Source organism: Caretta caretta, chromosome 8 (assembly GCF_965140235.1).
Source record: "Caretta caretta isolate rCarCar2 chromosome 8, rCarCar1.hap1, whole genome shotgun sequence".
NCBI lineage: Eukaryota > Metazoa > Chordata > Testudines > Cheloniidae > Caretta > Caretta caretta.
In genome coordinates this window covers 98,582,395-98,603,054 of record NC_134213.1, presented here as the reverse complement: position 1 = coordinate 98,603,054, position 20,660 = coordinate 98,582,395, and the positions used below count along the sequence as shown (strand labels likewise).

Below are 20,660 nucleotides of genomic sequence, written 5' to 3'. Positions count from 1 at the left end.
GGCTGTTCCAGAACCTCACTCCTCTAGTGGTTAGAAGAAGGTTTCTAATTGCCAGCCTAAATTGCTTCATAGCCAGTTTATACCCATTTGTTGTTGTGCCAAGGTTTCCCAAACCCCAAAGAACACTCAGGAGTGGTGAGGAATCTCAGGCAGGCTATGGTCTATGAGTGTCAGAGTGTGGCTGCAACATAACAACCACTGCTGGCCAACTGTGGCACTCCCGGTGCTCCCTCAGTTCTCCACACACCAGTCCGTGCTGGAGATGTGGTTTAGCCCTCTGGCCAAGTCACAAACAAAACTTAACCCCTTTTTTACAAAAGTCCAACTAAGAAGTCCCAGCAAACAAAAAGGTTTTTCTGCTCTTTGGGGCTTCTCTTCAGTCTGCCCTCTGGGCCCTGTTCCCAGTCACTTTCTGGGCCACATTTGAGAGTCTTTCTGGCTCTGGGACAGAGCAGTCATCCCCCAGACTGGTTCCCCTAGAGTACCACTCTCAGTCCCTCCTGGACTCTGTTCCTTATGTCCTTCCTGGCTCTGGTATAGAGCACTGGGCCCCAAAGCTGGTTCCCCTGGAATACCTGGCCTCCTGCAGACGCTGGCTCAAGGCCTTCCATAGGAACCTACCCACTCTCTGTGGTTTCACTCCTCAAATAGGGTGTGAATAGAGCTAGGGTGACTAGATGTCCAGATTTTATAGGGACAGTCCTGATTTTGGGGGTCTTTTTCATAGAATATCAGGGTTGGAAGGGACCTCAGGAGGTCATCGAGTCCAACCCCCTGCTCAAAGCAGGACCAATCCCCAGTTTTTGCCCCAGATGGCCCTAAATGGCCCCCTCAAGGATTGAACTCACAACCCTCAGTTCAGCAGGCCAATGCTCAAACCACTGAGCTATTCCTCCCCCCACCACTTTCTTATATAGTGTCTATTTCCCCCCACCCCCTGTCCTGATTTTTTATACTTGCTGTCCAGTCACCCTAATTGGAGCTCTCTCAGCCCTTTTATAAGGCCTGGGTGTCCATTAAGCCAGTGATCCCCAAAGTGTGGGACATGCCCCCCAAGGGGTCACAGAGGAATGTTCCAGGGGGCACAGCAGGGTCTGGGCCAGCCCCCACAGGAAGTAGGGAGGAAGCACTACCCAGCCCCACTCTGCCCCAGCCCTGCCCCCACCTGCATCCTTGGACTTAGCCCCTGGCTCCCAGCCTAGCTGCAGATCCGCACCCAGTCACAGCCCCGGCTGCCATCCCCAATCCAGCCACAGCTCTAATGTCAGCCCCAGATCTGCAGCTCTGGTCTTGGCTCCTAGCTCCTGGCTGGCTGCAGCTCCAGCCCTGTCATAAATATAAAGGGAAGAGTAAACACCTTTAAATCCCTCCTAGTCAGAGGAAAATCCCTTTCACCTGCAAAGTATTAAGAAGCTAAGATAACCTCGCTGGCACCTGACCAAAATGACCAATGAGGAGACAAGATACTTTCAAAGTTAGAGGGGGGGAAAACAAAGTGTTCTCTCTGTCGGTGTGATGCTTTTGCCAGGACCAGAGCAGGAATGCAGGTTAGAACTCCTGTAAAAAGGCAGTAAGCAATCTAGTTAGATATGCGTTAGATTCTGTTTTGTTTAAGAGGAACAGCCGTGTTAGTCTGTATTCGCAAAAAGAAAAGGAGTACTTGTGGCACCTTAGAGACTAACCAATTTATTTGAGCATGAGCTTTCGTGAGCTACAGCTCACTTCATCAGATGTTTACCGTGGAAGCTGCAGCAGACTTTATATACACACAGAGAATATGAAACAATACCTCCTCCCACCCCACTGTCCTGCTGGTAATAGCTTATCTAAAGTGATCAACAGGTGGGCCATTTCCAGCACAAATCCAGGTTTTCTCACCCTCCACCCCCCACACAAATTCACTCTCCTGCTGGTGCTAGCCCATCCAAAGTGACAACTCTTTACATAATCAAGTAGGGCTATTTCCTGCATAGATCAAGGTTTTCTCACATCCCCCCCACCCCCATACACACACAAACTCACTCTCCTGCTGGTAATAGCTCATCTAAACTGACCACTCTCCAAGTTTAAATCCAAGTTAAACCAGAACATCTGGGGGGGGGGGGTAGGAAAAAACAAGAAGAAACAGGCTACCTTGCATAATGACTTAGCCACTCCCAGTCTCTATTTAAGCCTAAATTAATAGTATCCAATTTGCAAATGAATTCCAATTCAGCAGTTTCTCGCTGGAGTCTGGATTTGAAGTTTTTTTGTTTTAAGATAGCGACCTTCATGTCTGTGATTGCGTGACCAGAGAGATTGAAGTGTTCTCCGACTGGTTTATGAATGTTATAATTCTTGACATCTGATTTGTGTCCATTTATTCTTTTACGTAGAGACTGTCCAGTTTGACCAATGTACATGGCAGAGGGGCATTGCTGGCACATGATGGCATATATCACATTGGTGGATGTGCAGGTGAACGAGCCTCTGATAGTGTGGCTGATGTTCTGTGCTGAATGGAATGTATATTCCTGTTTTTGTACCTTTTTGTAACTTAAGGTTTTGCCTAGAGGGATTCTCTATGTTTTGAATCTGATTACCCTGTAAGGTATTTACCATCCTGATTTTACAGAGGTGATTCTTTTACTTTTTCTTTAATTAAAATTCTTCTTTTAAGAACTTGATTGCTCTTCATTGTTTTTAAGATCCAAGGATTTGGGTCTGTGTTCACCTATGCAAATTGGTGAGGATTTTTATCAAGCCTTCCCCAGGAAAGGGGGTGTAATGCTTGGGGGGATTTTGGGGGAGGGAGACATTTCCAAGTGGGCACTTCCCATGTTATTATTGTTAGACACTTTGGTGGAGGCAGCGTTTAACCTAAGCTGGTAAGAATAAGTTTAGGGGGTCTTTCATGCAAGTCCCCACATCTGTACCCTAGAGTTCAGAGTGGGGAAGGAACCTTGACAAGCCCCCTCCTCCCTCCCCTCCCCCAGGAGCCATGGCCCCACTTCCAGCCCCAGCTCTTGACCACGGCTCCCGAAGGGATGGAAGGGTGGGGGCACAATGTGAAAAGTTTGAGGATTACTGCACTAAGCTATTACCTGACCCTCCTCAGTTTCATCTCTTCAGGCCCAGAAGAATCTCATTAATTGTGAGGCTGACTCCATCTTCCCTCAAAGGGGCCAGCCATCTTGTGATGAGGTGTTTTATTGCTTTTTACATAGATATGTATATCCCTTCTGCTGTCTAATTGTTTTTAGAAATCCCTTTTGCAAAGCCTGTGCCTGTTTGCTTCAACTATCATGTTTCCCTGAAGAAGTAAACTGTAAACCAGACTGGCACTTAAGTGCAGCCTAGCTGGTGTGTAGGCCTCACGCTGGCCCTTAGCACAAGGGGGAATTTCACTTTTATTGTAGAAGGCAGAAGCAATGAGAAGTATGAACTGCAGACAGCTACCATAGGAGAACACACATAGATGCACCAGCTTGGTCTACTTTCCCAAAGTGCTCCTATGCAATACCATCTGTCAGACCACGAATATCAGAAACAGACAGCAGACTTAATTGAGGAAACATTTACTCCCCTTCTGAGAGAAACCTTACACACTTTTCTCTAGGATGACTCCAAATGTCACATCTTCCTTCCCTTTACAGTGCCATTAAATATGCTATTTTCTAAATTGTAAAATCAGATAAAGATATAATCCATATTCAGAATTGACTCCATCTGATTTTTTTTTTTAACAAAACCATGTTTGGCTCAAAGCATGGCAGAAGAGAATCTGAAACACAAGAATTTTTTTTAAATTGCTACTCAAGAACTCAGATTTAAATAATTTTTGCAATTTAAAAAAATGCATCTGATCTCATAACTTAATATTTGAAACAGGTAAGATATTAAATCCTAAAAAAGCAAAGCTCATAATGAAACCTGTAGAAACAATGGACTACATTTTAATCTCATTTTACCCCAGTTGGTGGACACCTGGAGTAACTCTGACGCTTCAAAACATGTGTAAATGAAAACAGACTCTAACCATCTGATTTATAAGGATTCATAAGGATATCTGTCTATTTACTTCAATATGATTTGGTTTAGGACTGCAGGATTTAGCCCATAATTCTCATGACTAATGAGTAGTAAACTTGGTAAACAAAGGCTTGTACTGAACCTCAGTGGTTTGAGCTTTGGCCTGCTAAACCCAGGGTTGTGAGTTCAATCCTTGAGGGGGCCACTTAGGGATATGGGGCAAAAATTGGGGATTGGTCCTGCTTTGAGCAGGGGGTTGGATTAGATGAGCTCCTGAGGTCCCTTCCAACCCTGATATTCTATGATTTTTCAGCTGTGAATCTTAGAGTTAATATAAATATTAAGCCTCAGAATACCATGTGAGGAAGGTAAGTGTTATACCTCCTTCCATTTATGAGTGAACCACAGGAGTACAGAGAGGTTAGAGGACTTGACTCTGGTTACATGGCAAGTCAGTGGTGTCCACTATCTGGTCCATCCTTGTGTGATGGCCACCTCTTGGCTGATACCAGGGAAATGCATGAGTCTGTACAGGCTGAGCTAAAGATCCAAGCTCTATGGCTGGAGGCTGTAACAAATCCACATCCTTTGCGGATTGGGCATACATACTGACCAGAGGGCTACATTTTGCACCATGGCCCTTTCAAAGGAAACACTTTTATAAAATCCCTGGGCATTCTGGCTATTTTTCCATAAACACACCTGATCTTCTCACATAAACGTTTAATTACATGCACGTGCACGCACACACACAGAGCTTCACATTTAGACAAGGCAAGGTCGAAGGAATGCGCCTTCAACTTGCAGTGGAAGGTGGTGAAGGTTGTCTTGAACCTTAGTTCCTTTGCCAGTTTGTCCCACAGTCAAGGAGCAGCCCCTGAGAAATGTCTCCCACACAGATGAGCTTTACCCTTGTAGTAATTTTCATTGTGCCTGAGAAGCAAAATTGTTGAAAGTCATATGCCATCAAAGATATCGTATAAAGAAATCAAGAGGTGTGGTCTGTTCGCCCAAACCAGCCACTTCTGTTCAGGTAAAAGCATTATTAGCATAGATAGCCTATTTTAGAAAAATGCATTAGCAATGGGAAGATTCTCAAGATATGATCTGCCCATGTTATTGTGAAGATTACTCCTTACGGTGTGTCTGTGTGATACTGTGTTGTGGAGCCATGATATTTTTAGTATAATGCCCACCATCACTCAGTGTTATTCCTCCTGTGAATAAAGTACTCAGACATTCTGAGCCATGCCCAGAATGATCAGTCAAATGAAAAGCTGTGTACAATTAATTGGTGTGGGAAGCCATAGTAACTTCTTCCAAGCACAACAACAGGGGAATCTGCAATAACAAAGCACGTCAGACAGCTGCAGCACAAATTATATTCAATCCCAACTAGGATGGAAGCTGGCATTAAGAGAACATTTGTAGTGCCAAGTGCCCTGATTCCCAGTAAGCGAGTAGGAATTGCCATAGTGGTTCATACTAATAATGTCCAGGTGAATTTAGTGCTAGTGAAAAGTTACAAATGGAAATCTCTGGAGAATTAAATCCTCTATCTTCTCCATCAGAAGTTCAGAAAACCTAGTGGCAGTGACAGCTTCCTCACCTCTCCCCTATCAATGTGCATTAATCCTCTCTAGGGTGAGAGTGTACTTTTGTCTCTATCATCCATTCAGTTCTTGCCATCTCCACTGAGAGTGCCAGCAACAATGTCAACTGTAGTGTTGTTTTTCCCAGCATGGATGTCCGTTCATTGGGAATTGGACTGAAACAGCCATATACATTTCACATAGATCACAGAGCCATTAAGCCCACTACTGGTCAGGCTCAGTGTGTGTTGTGTGTCCTGCTCTGCACCAGATCCACAGTGTATGCAAGTCTGCTACTGCCCAGCTACAAAGGCTGGCTCTTCAGGTCAATCTGTAAAGGCTTATGTGTTTAGCTCTAGAGGTCCCTGGTTCAACCCCTAGTGTCCACCAAGATGGCAGCCATCACACCATCAGATAGTAACAACTTTCAGTTACTATTGACTCAGATTAAATTTGAACTATCAAGATACAAATCAAAGATTCTATATCTCAATTCCCAAATTATTTAGTCCCTCATGAAGTCATTATATATTACACATACATACATACCCAATAAAGCAATAGCTCTGAACTCATGTTCTGTAGCATAGATAGATATTTACTACCTTTTCATAATGTGGATTAATGTTGTACTGAACATAAACAAAAAAGCAATTTTTTTGTTTATTTCAGAACATCTATTGCTGTCTAATGTACATTGGCCAAACCGGACAGTCTCTACGCAAAAGAATCTGACATCAGGAATCATAACATTCAAAAACCAGTAGGAGAACACTTCAACCTCTCTGGCCACTCAGTAAAAGATTTAAGGATGGCAATTTTGTAACAGAAAAGCTTCAAAAACAGACTCCAACGAGAAACTGCTGAGCTTGATTAATATGCAAACTAGATACCATTAACTTGGGTTTGAATAGAGACTGGGAGTGGCTGGGTCATTACACATATTGAATCTATTTCCCTATGCTAAGTATCCTCACACCTTCTTGTCAACTGTCTAAATGGGCCATCTTGATTATCACTACAAAAGTTTTTTTTTCTCCTGCTGATAATAGCTCATCTTAATTAATTAGCCTCTTACAGTTTGCATGGCAACTTCCACCTTCTCTGTGTGTGTGTGTGTGTATATATATATATATATATCTTCTTACTATATGTTCCATTCTATGCATTCAATGAAGTGGGCTGTAGCCCATGAAAGCTTATGCTCTCATAAATTTGTTAGTCTCTAAGGTGCCACAAGTACTCCTGTTCTTATTGCTGTCTAAAGCAAGTATGAGACAGCAAAAAGCAATGCAGAAGCTGACTGGGGCACCAGGAAAATGCCAGTATTGTGCATCTCACATGCCCACCCAATCTAATGCCTGGCTTAGAATATCCCCTATACAGAGAAAAGCCAACTTTTGGGGGAGACCTGTGGTTAAATTCTTTACATGGGTTAATGTGAGTATGAGCTATATGGAATTCTACTAGTGTACTGCTCTGGAGGATCTATTAGTTTCCAAATAATAATATAAGACTGTGTTTAAAAAAACATTTGTAGGGTGGAAAGGTGGTCTGAATAAAAACTGACAGAATGATAGGTTTCAGAGTAACAGCCGTGTTAGTCTGTATTCGCAAAAAGAAAAGGAGTACTTGTGGCACCTTAGAGACTAACCAATTTATTTGAGCATGAGCTTTCGTGAGCTACAGCTCAGTTCATCGGATGCATACCGTGGAAACTGCAGCAGACTTTATATACACACAGAGAATAAAGAAAAGGAGTACTTGTGGCACCTTAGAGACTAACCAATTTATTTGAGCATGAGCTTTCGTGAGCTACAGCTCACTTCATCAGATGTTTACCGTGGAAACTGCAGCAGACTTTATATACACACAGAGAATATGAAACAATACCTCCTCCCACCCCACTGTCCTGCTGGTAATAGCTTATCTAAAGTGATCAACAGGTGGGCCATTTCCAGCACAAATCCAGGTTTTCTCACCCTCCACCCCCCACACAAATTCACTCTCCTGCCGGTGCTAGCCCATCCAAAGTGACAACTCTTTGCATAATCAAGTCGGGCTATTTCCTGCATAGATCAAGGTTTTCTCACATCCCCCCCACCCGCATACACACACAAACTCACTCTCCTGCTGGTAATAGCTCATCTAAACTGACCACTCTCCAAGTTTAAATCCAAGTTAAACCAGAACATCTGGGGGGGGGGGGTAGGAAAAAACAAGAGGAAACAGGCTACCTTGCATAATGACTTAGCCACTCCCAGTCTCTATTTAAGCCTAAATTAATAGTATCCAATTTGCAAATGAATTCCAATTCAGCAGTTTCTCGCTGGAGTCTGGATTTGAAGTTTTTTTGTTTTAAGATAGCGACCTTCATGTCTGTGATTGCGTGACCAGAGAGATTGAAGTGTTCTCCGACTGGTTTATGAATGTTATAATTCTTGACATCTGATTTGTGTCCATTTATTCTTTTACGTAGAGACTGTCCAGTTTGACCAATGTACATGGCAGAGGGGCATTGCTGGCACATGATGGCATATATCACATTGGTGGATGTGCAGGTGAACGAGCCTCTGATAGTGTGGCTGATGTTATTAGGCCCTGTGATGGTGTCCCCTGAATAGATATGTGGGCACAATTGGCAACGGGCTTTGTTGCAAGGATAAGTTCCTGGGTTAGTGGTTCTGTTGTGTGGTATGTGGTTGTTGGTGAGTATTTGCTTCAGGTTGCGGGGCTGTCTGTAGGCAAGGACTGGCCTGTCTCCCAAGACTTGTGAGAGTGTTGGGTCATCCTTTAGGATAGGTTGTAGATCCTTAATAATGCGTTGGAGGGGTTTTAGTTGGGGGCTGAAGGTGACCGCTAGTGGCGTTCTGTTATTTTCTTTGTTAGGCCTGTCCTGTAGTAGGTAACTTCTGGGAACTCTTCTGGCTCTATCAATCTGTTTCTTTACTTCTGCAGGTGGGTATTGTAGTTGTAAGAAAGCTTGACAGAGATCTTGTAGGTGTTTGTCTCTGTCTGAGGGGTTGGAGCAAATGCGGTTGTATCGCAGAGCTTGGCTGTAGACGATGGATCGTGTGGTGTGGTCAGGGTGAAAGCTGGAGGCATGCAGGTAGGAATAGCGGTCAGTAGGTTTCCGGTATAGGGTGGTGTTTATGTGGCCATTGTTTATTAGCACTGTAGTGTCCAGGAAGTGGATCTCTTGTGTGGACTGGACCAGGCTGAGGTTGGTGGTGGGATGGAAATTGTTGAAGTCGTGGTGGAATTCCTCAAGGGCTTCTTTTCCATGGGTCCAGATGATGAAGATGTCATCAATATAGCGCAAGTAGAGTAGGGGCTTTAGGGGACGAGAGCTGAGGAAGCGTTGTTCTAAATCAGCCATAAAAATGTTGGCATACTGTGGGGCCATGCGGGTACCCATAGCAGTGCCGCTGATCTGAAGGTATACATTGTCCCCAAATGTGAAATAGTTATGGGTAAGGACAAAGTCACAAAGTTCAGCCACCAGGTTAGCCGTGACATTATCGGGGATAGTGTTCTTGACGGCTTGTAGTCCATCTTTGTGTGGAATGTTGGTGTAGAGGGCTTCTACATCCATAGTAGCCAGGATGGTGTTATCAGGAAGATCACCGATGGATTGAAGTTTCCTCAGGAAGTCAGTGGTGTCTCGAAGGTAGCTGGGAGTGCTGGTAGCGTAGGGCCTGAGGAGGGAGTCTACATAGCCAGACAATCCTGCTGTCAGGGTGCCAATGCCTGAGATGATGGGGCGCCCAGGATTTCCAGGTTTATGGATCTTGGGTAGTAGATAGAATATCCCAGGTCGGGGTTCCAGGGGTGTGTCTGTGCGGATTTGATCTTGTGCTTTTTCAGGAAGTTTCTTGAGCAAATGCTGTAGTTGCTTTTGGTAACTCTCAGTGGGATCATAGGGTAATGGCTTGTAGAAACTCGTGTTGGAGAGCTGCCGAGCAGCCTCTTGTTCATATTCCGACCTATTCATGATGACAACAGCACCTCCTTTGTCAGCCTTTTTGATTATGATGTCAGAGTTGTTTCTGAGGCTGTGGATGGCATTGCGTTCCGCATGGCTGAGGTTATGGGGCAAGTGATGCTGCTTTTCCACAATTTCAGCCCGTGCACGTCGGCGGAAGCACTCTATGTAGAAGTCCAGTCTGCTGTTTCGACCAGCAGGAGAGTGAGTTTGTGTGTGTATGGGGGTGGGGGGGTGAGAAAACCTGGATTTGTGCTGGAAATGGCCCACCTTGATGATCACTTTAGATAAGCTATTACCAGCAGGACAGTGGGGTGGGAGGAGGTATTGTTTCATATTCTCTGTGTGTATATAAAGTTTGCTGCAGTTTCCACGGTATGCATCCAATGAAGTGAGCTGTAGCTCACGAAAGCTCATGCTCAAATAAATTGGTTAGTCTCCAAGGTGCCACAAGTACTCCTTTTCTTCTTTTGACAGAATGATGTTCTTCTAAATGTGCAAACAGATAATGAGAAACAATGGGTCTGAGAGGTGTGAATTGCCTCCATATCTCTATGGGATATTGACTCTGAACCATAATGACAAATTAAATGTCAACATAGTTAACTGCTTCACCTTTTATCACCCAGATGATTTGCATTTTTATTCTGGCTAAGATTTCAAAAGATAGCGATGAGAGACATATATTAGGGCATTTTATACATCCCTTGAGGCTGCGCAAAGATTTTACAACAGTATTTTCTCGAGTGCTTTGTCCAGCCTAGTTTTAAGTGTTCTAAACAGTTGAGCCTCCACCCCTCTTCTTGAGAAACTTTCTGCAGCCTAATAGAGCTGTCACTGTTAGGCAGCTGTTCCTGTTTTATTCCAGCCTAAGTTTCCTTTCTTTATATATACTTTTGTCCAATTACTCCTAGGCTAAGGCTCAAAGTGAGCCAACAGAGAAGAGGGGGAAAGAAATATATCTGTCACCAGGGACGGGGAGCCATGATGGGAAGGAGAAAGAGTTAGCAGCAGCTATCAAGGGAAGGGACATGGGGATGAGTAGAGTCCTACCATTTTGACTTCTGGGTATCTGTAAATAATGATGGGGAAAGGAAGGGTTATTGTCAACTGTCAAAGCAGAATCATTTAAACTAAAGCAGGAAAACTGAATGCTAGGAAAAAACCCACACCTCTAAGTTCAAGTAGACAATGGATCAAACTGTCAAGGGAGGCTGCATTTCTGACCTCTCTGGAGATATTCAAGACAAGACTATACAAGAAGCTACTGGAGCTACAACAGGAAGTTATTAAAATTATTGTGTAGTCAAGCAATTGGGGGGGGGGCAGAAATGGACTATATAACCCAAGAGATTCCTTCCTTTTCCTGGGACTTACAAATCTAGTAAAAATCCATGAGAAAATGTTAATCACACATACTGTAATCACATTTCAAAAGTGAAATATGTCTACTTTTTTCCCAAAAATCATCCAAAAATTCATCCATGTTATGGACTAGGTAATTTATTTTAAACACCCCTCACATTTAAATCATTTTTCAGTTATATAAATTTGAGTCTTAGGCACTGGAGCAACTGAAAAATAATCTCTCTTTAAATTACTCATTCTCAGGAATAAAGCTCAATCCTGGTCAGATCCTGAATGGCAAGTTTCAATCAAAAATGGATTTTTACAGCCCAGGTATGTAACCTAAAGAATAAAGTTCATGATAAAAAAGAATACCATAACCTGAAGCAAATTTTTGCAAATGATATAGTACTTTAAGGGAAACTTAGCAAAAGCAGAAAACATATGAATTGTTAACATAATTGGTAATAATTACTGCAAGCAAATGATAGTTACCAATTTAGATCTATAATCCATGAGACAGATGGAGGCTTTGCTGTGAGTGTATGAATCAAGATTGGTCACACTGTTGAACCTGTGATGTAGAAGCAAAAGGATTACAATGTATATGATAAAGATAGATAAAGAAAATATTATATAAGAATAGATCAACTGCAATAAATGGACAAGTTATACTAGGAAAACATTTCTGTATGTGGGCCTGAACCTGGTCTCATTGAAGTTAATGGAAAATTTTCCATTTATTTTAAATAAAACAGGACCAAAGGCTGAATTATAGACTCTCATATAGATATTCAGTTAATATCTATTTAGGGATACCAGTTCATAACATGATTAGACGGACACGGTCTAGGTTGTATAACCAAAAATCTGACCTTCCAGGTAAGTTCTTGACATCTGTAAGGGGAATTGTGGTATGTTTCTTGCAGACAGGCAGTGAAACAAATTGAACCAAGAAGAAAAAAACACCTTGAAACACATCCATATATATTTAACTTTGGTTTTGTACATTATCTGGGTCAAATTCTAATCCGTTACCCTGCTACGAGGACCAAATGTAGTAGGACTTGGCAAAAGTAGTTGTTACTCCACTTACAGAAGGTCTAAATATAAAATAATACCTTGAAGTCAATTGTTACAGATTTACACTAGTGGTAGTGACCAGAATTTGGCCCTCTCTCACTTCTAATTAAACCTAGAGGCCAAATTTATCTCTGATGCAACTCCGCAGGAGTAAAGGGAAAGACACCATCCCCCTAATATCTTGTTTGACTTTACACTGTACCTGTGCAGTAGGAAAACTTTTAACATGGGGGCAAATTCAGACCTGATGTAAAATGTAATGAATTTGCACCTACTTATTCCTGGTCTGAATTTGTTCCAGTTTGCCCACAGAGGCTCCCAAATCTTTATCATGATCCATGTGCTGGACAGTAGCCTCATTTAGAAAATGTGTGTTAGTATAAATCCTTGTTTCTGGATGAATTATTTCATGTTAATCTATATTAAACTACATTTACCATTTCTTTTTTTAAAGTATTTAACTGAAGAGGGCAGAGGGGCTGGTACTGCCACTACCTGGTTTTACTTCAGGAGTTCTCAAACTTCATTGCACCGCGACCTCCTTCTGACAACAAAAATTACTTCACGACCTCAGGTAGGAGGGGAGGGGAGGAGAGGAGGCAAAGCTCAAGCCCCACCACTCTGGGCAAGGGGACCAAAGCTGAAGCTCAAGGGCTTCAACCCCAGGCAGGGGGCCTGCAACCTGAGCCCTGCCGCGCAGGACTGAAGCCCTCCAGCTTTGGTTTTGGCCCTGGGCGGTGGGGCTCAGGCTTCAGCCCCAGGCCCCAGCAAGTCTAAGTCAGCCTTGGTGACTCCATTCAAAAGGGGGTCATGACCCACTTTGGGGTCCCGACCCACAGTTTGAGAACCTCTGTTCTACTTATTTTCCTGCTTAACTCTCCCCATCCTGACAACGCTGGGAATCTGAGTGATTTAACAAACCCCTCCTAGCTCTGAAGAGCAGCTGCTAACGGGGTTGGTCTGTCTACCTCAGCTCTCTCTCTCTCCCACAGGCTGCTGGGAACCAGAAGGATTTAAGCATTTAAGCCATGGATTCTGCTCCCTCAATCTGGTCACTTGTCTTAACCTTCCAGCAGAGGTATTCAGCCATCTTGTGGCTCTGAAGAGCTGCTGCAAACTGCGGTTGCCCCCGGGGTTCTGGAACAATTTGTATAGTGGGGCTGCAGAGAGCCATTGAACCAAACTGCAAACCTTGTATAGGATGGCAAGCACTTCAAGCCAGCCGGTGCTGCGCAACCTCAGCACCACTAGTTCCAGTGCCTTTGGCAGTGGTCCCCAACCGTTTCCTGTCACATCCCCCTTACCAGTAATGGAATCTATTTGCCTCCGCCTCCCCGGGAGCCACGGTTGGGAGCCAGAAGCCAAGCTGGGGCCGGGGCCAGGCCATGGTCTGGGCTGGGAGGTGGGGGGCCATGACTGGGATCGGAATGGAGCTGGGGGCAGAGCTGGGCTGGGTGGCACTCCCTCCCCACCCCCCATGGAGGCTGGCCCAAGCCCCACTGTGCCTCCCGAATGTTCCTCTGTGCCCCCCTGGGGGGCACTCCCACAATTTGGGGACCTATGACCTATGGGTTACCCTTCCCCTCTTCCCCCCCACCCCAAAGAACACTGGGAGCCAGAAAATTAGTCAGTGGCTCATTGCTTATTATTTTTTCTATTAAGGATGGTAATTTTATTTTGGTATATCAGCCCACCCTGGAGAAATAATTTATTTTCTGCTGTTTTAACCTATTTGATGACCAAATAGTATATTTTTATGCTGATAGTTCACCTAGACACAGGTTCTAATGTTGTGCATAATGGGGGCTCTAGATCACACTTAGTTCTTCCCTATATACATGTTGCCCATTTTCCTCAAGATGTTTATTAACCAACGTCAAAGAGAAAAAGAGGGAATAAATATCTGACATCAACTGCTCCTGCAATTCCTTGACATGGAGTTAGAAGAAGAAAGGGGTTTTGAACTCTTCCTTCCCCTGCCTACTCATCCTTAGCTGTAGCAATGTTTGATGCAGTAAGTGTTGCTGAAAAATTCTCCCTCTTTCAGATCTCTTCAAAAGCAAGTTCCAATATAACGTGGAGATTGTCATTTTTTCCAGCCTCAGTCTTGACCCAACTCTTTGGAATCTAAATTAGATTTCTCTCATCTTAAACTATTGTTTTAGAGAAAAAGGAGGTTCTGTGAAGCAGCCTCAAAATGTAGAACATCAGAGTTACTGGCACAGAATGGGAGCTTCAAAAACCACTTCCTGGCATAGTGGCGTTATTACAAAAGACAGCGCCCCACTTCACCGAGAGATTGTGATTCTGGGAAATAACTAAAATGTGTAATAGGAAGCAATGTGCTCCAATTATTGCATGGGAGCCAGGAGACCTGAGTTTTATCAGCTCTGCCTACAACCTGCTGTATGACCTTGGCTGAGTCACTTGTACTCTTGTGTCACTTGTACTCTCCATGCCTCAGTTTCCCAGCTGTACAATAGAAATAACATTATCTAGGATCTGTTGTGAAGGGCTTTGATTTCCAGGGATGAAGTGCTATATGAGCGCTACGTATTATATCCCCGAGAATTCTCACACTGACTTTTGGGATAAAAGAGTTACGTTACAACAGACGTTTAACCCAGAGCCCTATTGGCAGTACCTCCCAACACAGTGGGTCATCGGATTAATACCCCATTCCGATGCACAGGATAGTTCACACTGCTTAGTTACACTCAGGTCACATTTGAGGGTTTTTCTTCACAATCATGAGGTCTCGAAACTTTCAGTTGAAAAAACCACTGAAAACTGGGATTCTGACCTCATCATGTGACTGACGCCTTAGGCATGGGTTTATAATGCCTAGGCCTTAATCCAGCCTTGGGTGGAGGGTGTCTTTAAAGGGTAGACTGCTCCCTACCCAGCAATTTCCCAGGGGTGGGGATCTAGACTGGAGCTACATTAGTGTGACATCTCCTGGCCTCAGCCGTTGGTGTCATGTTGTTGTTGTCATCCCTTGTTGTCAGACATGTCAAAGGTAGAAATCATACCTGGAGTTGAATTTTACTTGTTTGCATGGTGCAATATCCAGTTGTTGAATAGATTATTTTATTATATTATTATAATCTAAGGTGTATTTGAGTTAGTTTCACAAATATCCCTTTGTAAGAATCCTTTGTATATTTGGAAGAGCAATAACTTTTCTTTAGTAGGGTATAATTTGAGAAATTATATATTTTTGCTGCATTATCCCAGTCTGATACAGTCACATGTGCTAACCACATTTTCCATCAGCGATGACAACAGAAATCACACAACGTGTAAAAAAAGTCATTCAGAAGTGTGTTTCAAGAAGTAGTATGGTGAATAGACAAGCAGAGACAAAACCCAAAAATTGCAAAGAATGGACTAATGGGGGATTATTTTTTTACATTTGGAATTATCATGGGGTTACAACATATATACTTTTGGCCATCTGATTACTGAAAGGTTGGCTTGTAGGATCATCCCTCAGGACTTTTGCAGAATGTGTCTCTTCTCTAACTAACACAGCAAGGGTTCCAACATCTTGTGCTACAATCTGAGATCTTCATCATTGAACTGACCTGTAGCATAGCCGGAAAGGCTTTTAAACTGTACAATATGTCCTATCACTAAGTGGTGCAAAGAAACAGTATTAAATACTGACCCCGTGCACTATCATTGGCCCTTCTGACAGGGAATTATCTTGGGTGAAACAGTCTAGAAGAATGGCTGTTTCTAACACTGAAGGGTATGGACAGATGTTCAGTGTATATAGTGAACGAGAATCCTCTTAAAATACTACTTCTTCTAGAAGGCATGGAGTTAAACTTTTCACAAAGGCCAATGGGACTTGAGAGGACTTTTGAAAATGCTACCCTTGAGCAAAAGGCACGTATTTCAAGAGTCCCATCCTATGATGTATTAAATGCTAAAAACAAGAACTACATTAATCTCCTGCACCACTCTGCATCTCCATGACATGCTAACCTACTGCTTTTGAGGTGAACTGTTAATTAGTTTTGTCTTCTGAGACGAGTCTTACTCTATGGACTGATCAGCACTAAACACACCAATCACAAACATGCAAGGACAATAAAATTATACTCCCCTTTTATACAGACTGGAAAACTTGGGCACAGAGAAATTAAAGGTCTTGTTGAACATCATACAGCAAGCCAATGACAGGATGAGAATAGAAGTCCAGGAATCCTGACACCTCCCATACTCTATTAGTCCCCAAATATATAATATAATACCCCCCAAATATAGGGGATGAATAAGTCTCACTGCTTGATACAAAAGATCAAATATTTCCTGACACTGGGCGATGATGACTCAACTCAATTACAGTGAATTGAACAAGCTTTTGAAAACATGCATTGAGTACCCTGGGACTCTGGCCACAGTATACATTTTTTTTAAAGGGCAGGGTTATCGTTTAATACTGGCTTTTACTGACTAATATTGAGAAATGTCCCAAAATATTTAATACCATAATTTCTAAGCCTGAACTATTTAAAGAAAAACTGATGGACAATCACAACACAACAGCCTACTTCACAACATGAACAATCAATTGACCTGAATGTTATGAAATCCCACCTAAAATGGCAATTGCCTTGCTACTGAGTACACTGCATATTAACAGACAGTATTCTACAAGGACTGTGATGCCTGAAAGAAGGTATGCCTTGGAAGCAGGAGGAGGAACTATGGCTGTGTTACTAAGAACTAAAGCACCATGTGGCATCAGTTCATCACAATTTAGTACTAATACGTTTTCAAGCAAAGAGTGCAGTACAGCTTTGTCAAAATTACAAGACAAACTTGATTATAAAATTGGATTACCTGACAATTACATTAATCTGCTTTAAATCATTATTATAAATTGCCCTAGTATAAAAGCCTCTTAAAGACAGCGATTACTCCAAGGTCAGGGTAAATACATATACTGCACCTTACATGGTAATGAGCCTCAATAACTATAAAGAGGAGAAAGGCTTGTTTAATTTCCTGCACATAGAGGTATATAGGTCTGATCTTGCGCCATTGGAATCCAGTGGCAAAACTCCCATTGAATTTTTGGATGCAGGATCAGGCCTCTGAGCCTAGGGGGCTGAGCCTCCTCCACTCTTATGAAATTCAGTGGATTTGAGACTATGTAGCCCTCCCAAAAGGTGCTCAGTACCTTGCAGAACTGGGCCTTATTTGTTAATTTTATCCAGAAGAGAACCAGAAGATTTGTTCTAATTTTAGTGTGACATTGCCTTTGATCCTACAGGAAATAATATTGGCATCAGACATGACATAATGATAACATGATGGTGGTATACATGGGTGAAAAACTTGAAAAATAGCGGCTTTGTTGCATTTTGATTAAGGGCATGTCTCCAATACAGGTGATTAGCTGGACCGGGTGAGATGGAGCTGCACAAGAAAACTGGTAGTTTCTCAGTTCATTTGTGTAGGCCGGTAGATCATGAAGTGAAGCTTCAGTAGCCACCCCATAGTTAAAGCTGAAGTTGCTTCCCATTGTAAACCCAGTTTTCAAACTCAGTTGTCTGGAAATGAACAGTTAAAGAGATCCATACTCTTCCCTACTATCTATAAATTCTTCTTCACTTTATCATCCTCCATGATTTCCATCATCCATCCAAGCGTAACTTTCTTCCCTTGTTTGGCTCAGTAACGCAAAAATGTTGCTGGATGCCTACTGCTGATTTTTATGTATGTATATTAAATGCAAAGATTTTGAAAGGAATATAGTTTCAGAGTGCATTTAGCCATGGCAGAGTGCCATACATTTTTTTGATCAAATGGTTGGCAGAATAGAAGAGTATTTTTATGAACAGAATTGGAATGATTGATCTGTTTTGTTTTATACAGTCTGCTGATTACATGCTGTTGCAGATTAATGTGCAGATATAGAGAGTTTACAAGTTTTTATTTTTAACTGTATTGTGTAATGGTGTACATACATATGTTTTGTAGCGAGTAATAATAATCCTATTTTTGCAACAGTGAGAGAAATTCTATTCCTCTCAAACAGGAAAAATGATTTTACATCTCTTAGTAGTTTGATGTTTTTCACTTCTGCATTTTTTGAAAATTTTAGGGGGGAAGTTAAGATTGGACAAGAGTGAAAATCATGTGGCATGACAGAAATTGCTGAACGATTACACAGCAATGGGAAAGCAGTTAAGTGAGCTCTTAACTATTTGTTTCCAGACTTTCCAATATTTGGAATTTTTTGAAGTATATTATTTCAGCCTTCACTCTTTTTTCCATTTCGGAATACAATTTTTTCCATTTTGGAATATAAATACACTATTTTTTCTACATCACTTTTGAGATTTCCCCCTTAATACTATAAGTATTACAGAATATTATAAATAGTCCAATCCCACAGTCCCTAATCAGGCAAAATTTCCTCTGACTTCAATAGAAATTTTGCTTGCAGTAAGGACTACAGGACTAAATCTAAAGATTAATTTTAAATATAGAACTGATCAAGCAATATCTGTAAAAAAAATTTGCAAGTCATCCTAGCTGTATTTATTCCAATTCATCAGTCACCATGACTCTAAGGACTCTTTAAAGAATTATATTTTTTTTTATTTTTAATTCAGTACATTGTATTGTGTTACATTATTCCCAGACTACCCCTTTGTTTACGATTTATAACTTCAAAAATGCTCACCTGGGTTTTAAACTTGGCATAGAAATTCTCAGCCCAAAGGATGTGTCATTGACACAATGTATGGTGTTAATCCTTCTGGAACCTACTTTCAATCAGCACCATAGCACATTGGGATTGATAACAGGGGCATCATCCAGGTGTACCAAATCTCAGTGCTTCTCCATACACATCACAACATCTCTATAGCATGGGTTAAAACAGAAGCACAAGGTAGTGACATTGGTACCCCTGGATTTCCTTTCACTCCTTCCTTTCCCCATTCTCTCTTTATAACTGTTTCAAAATAAAGCAAATTAATTTAAAAATGGGGGGAAATCAGGTTTACAGTAGAAGGCAAGTAAGCAAGGAAAGTCAGAGTTAGAGCAGACACTTCTTTAATTCATCCTTCATTTAGCCCCAAATGGTGGATCTCTCTCTCTCAAACAAACACACACACACAGAGTAACGCTGCACAATCCCAAAACCTGGCACCATATAGCAGGTTTCTAAACTGCTTTTCCTTTTGATAAAATAACTCAGACTTTACTCTTAATCCTGCTCAAAGTCTACACTCTAGTATTTGTTATCTGCATTATTAGTAGTACATTTTCACCGTATCAAGATAAAGCCTTCTTTTATAGGAATGGGGCAGTCTCCATATACGTCTAATACTTTTGTAGGAAAGCAACTAAGTACAGTGTGGACACTACCAGACAAATAATAATAGTACCTGAAGAACGGGAAATACACAGGGTCCGCGTTAAATTAAAAATTGTCCCGAGGCAGAGAGAGCGAGGAGGCAGGAGGAGGCTATATAACCTCCTTTCAGAACTCTGGAAGTTAAATCACACTCTTCTTTTCAGCTCTGTTCGAATAAACACAGCGGCTGCCAGGAGTCACTGGGGGTTTTTAGCCATTCGGTTCAGAAAAGGGGTCAGTGGCAGCAAACAGCGCGTTGGCTTCAGTTCTCCAGGGTCCCAGCACCTCCTGCAGCAGAGAGCCCCGGGGGGCTTCGCACTCCGCAGTCCTGCTGCGGGGCGGTGGCAGCTTTGGAAGCGTCTCGTCGTTTCGCAGGGGCCGGTGCCCCAGGTTTGAAATACACCCAGCACCTCCATGCCATGCCCGAGCCCGCTGGGCAGTCAGCGCCCTCCTGACCATGCCAGGCTGCCTGGAGGGGCTGGGAGCTGCCGGGAGGGTTCCAGCCTCGCCCCAGCTCTGCGCCCAGAGGAGCGGATGGGATTCTCCGGCACGGGCACCGGCTGCCCGGCGCCCCCAGCCTCGGAAGACCCGGGAAAGTTGGAGCAGCCCGGCCAGCCGCGATCGCTCTTACCTTGGGCGCAGGGGTGCAGCCTCAGAGGGGGCAGGAGCACAGCGACCCGGCGGGGCGGAGGCACCAGCCAGCGCCGTGCAGGGCTCCCCGGCGCTGCGTGAAGCTGAGCTGAGCAGAGGCTCCCGGCGGCTCCTGCCCAGGCCAAGAGCCGGACCACCTGGGCCGGCCCTGAGGGCGGAGCTAGGGGCGCTGGAGGCGGCTGCAGCCGCCTGCCCTCCCCGCTGGGCGGCAGCTCACGGGGGGGGGGGGGCGCTGCTGCTGGGTCCCCCGCGCGGAGCCGCCAGCTGCGCTGCTGCGGGAAACCCAGCGCGGGGACCCGGGCGCAGCCCGCAGGTACGGGCAGGGGCAGGGCCAGACTCTGCGCTCAGCCGCACCGGTGCGCGCACACCCACCCCGGGTACACCCCGCTACACCGGTGCGCGCGCACCCACCCCCGGGTACACCCCGCTACACCTGTGCGCGCACACCCACCCCGGGTACACCCCGCTACACCGGTGCGCGCGCACCCACCCCCGGGTACACCCCGCTACACCTGTGCGCGCGCACCCACCCCGGGTACACCCCGCTACACCGGTGCGCGCACACCCACCCCCGGGTACACCCCGCTACACCTGTGCGCGCGCACCC

General features: G+C 43.8%; 1 protein-coding gene across 3 annotated transcripts in view; it reads right to left on the bottom strand.

The window, feature by feature from the left end:
- RAB3B (RAB3B, member RAS oncogene family) overlaps positions 1–20,245 on the bottom strand; it is a 138,663-nt gene extending 118,418 nt beyond the window's left edge. Inside the window, exons 1-2 of one of the 3 annotated variants that reach the window (XM_048861493.2) lie at positions 20,034–20,245; positions 11,431–11,509 (exon numbers count right to left, since the gene is read on the bottom strand). In XM_048861493.2, the coding sequence (XP_048717450.1) occupies positions 11,431–11,451 (21 nt within the window). In that variant the 5' untranslated portion in view covers positions 11,452–11,509; positions 20,034–20,245. Of the gene's footprint in view, positions 1–11,430; positions 11,510–19,433; positions 19,756–20,033 lie in introns of those variants that run through there. The other 2 variants (XM_048861490.2, XM_048861491.2) reach the window with 2 other exon arrangements.
- Positions 20,246–20,660: the final 415 nt, after the last annotated feature.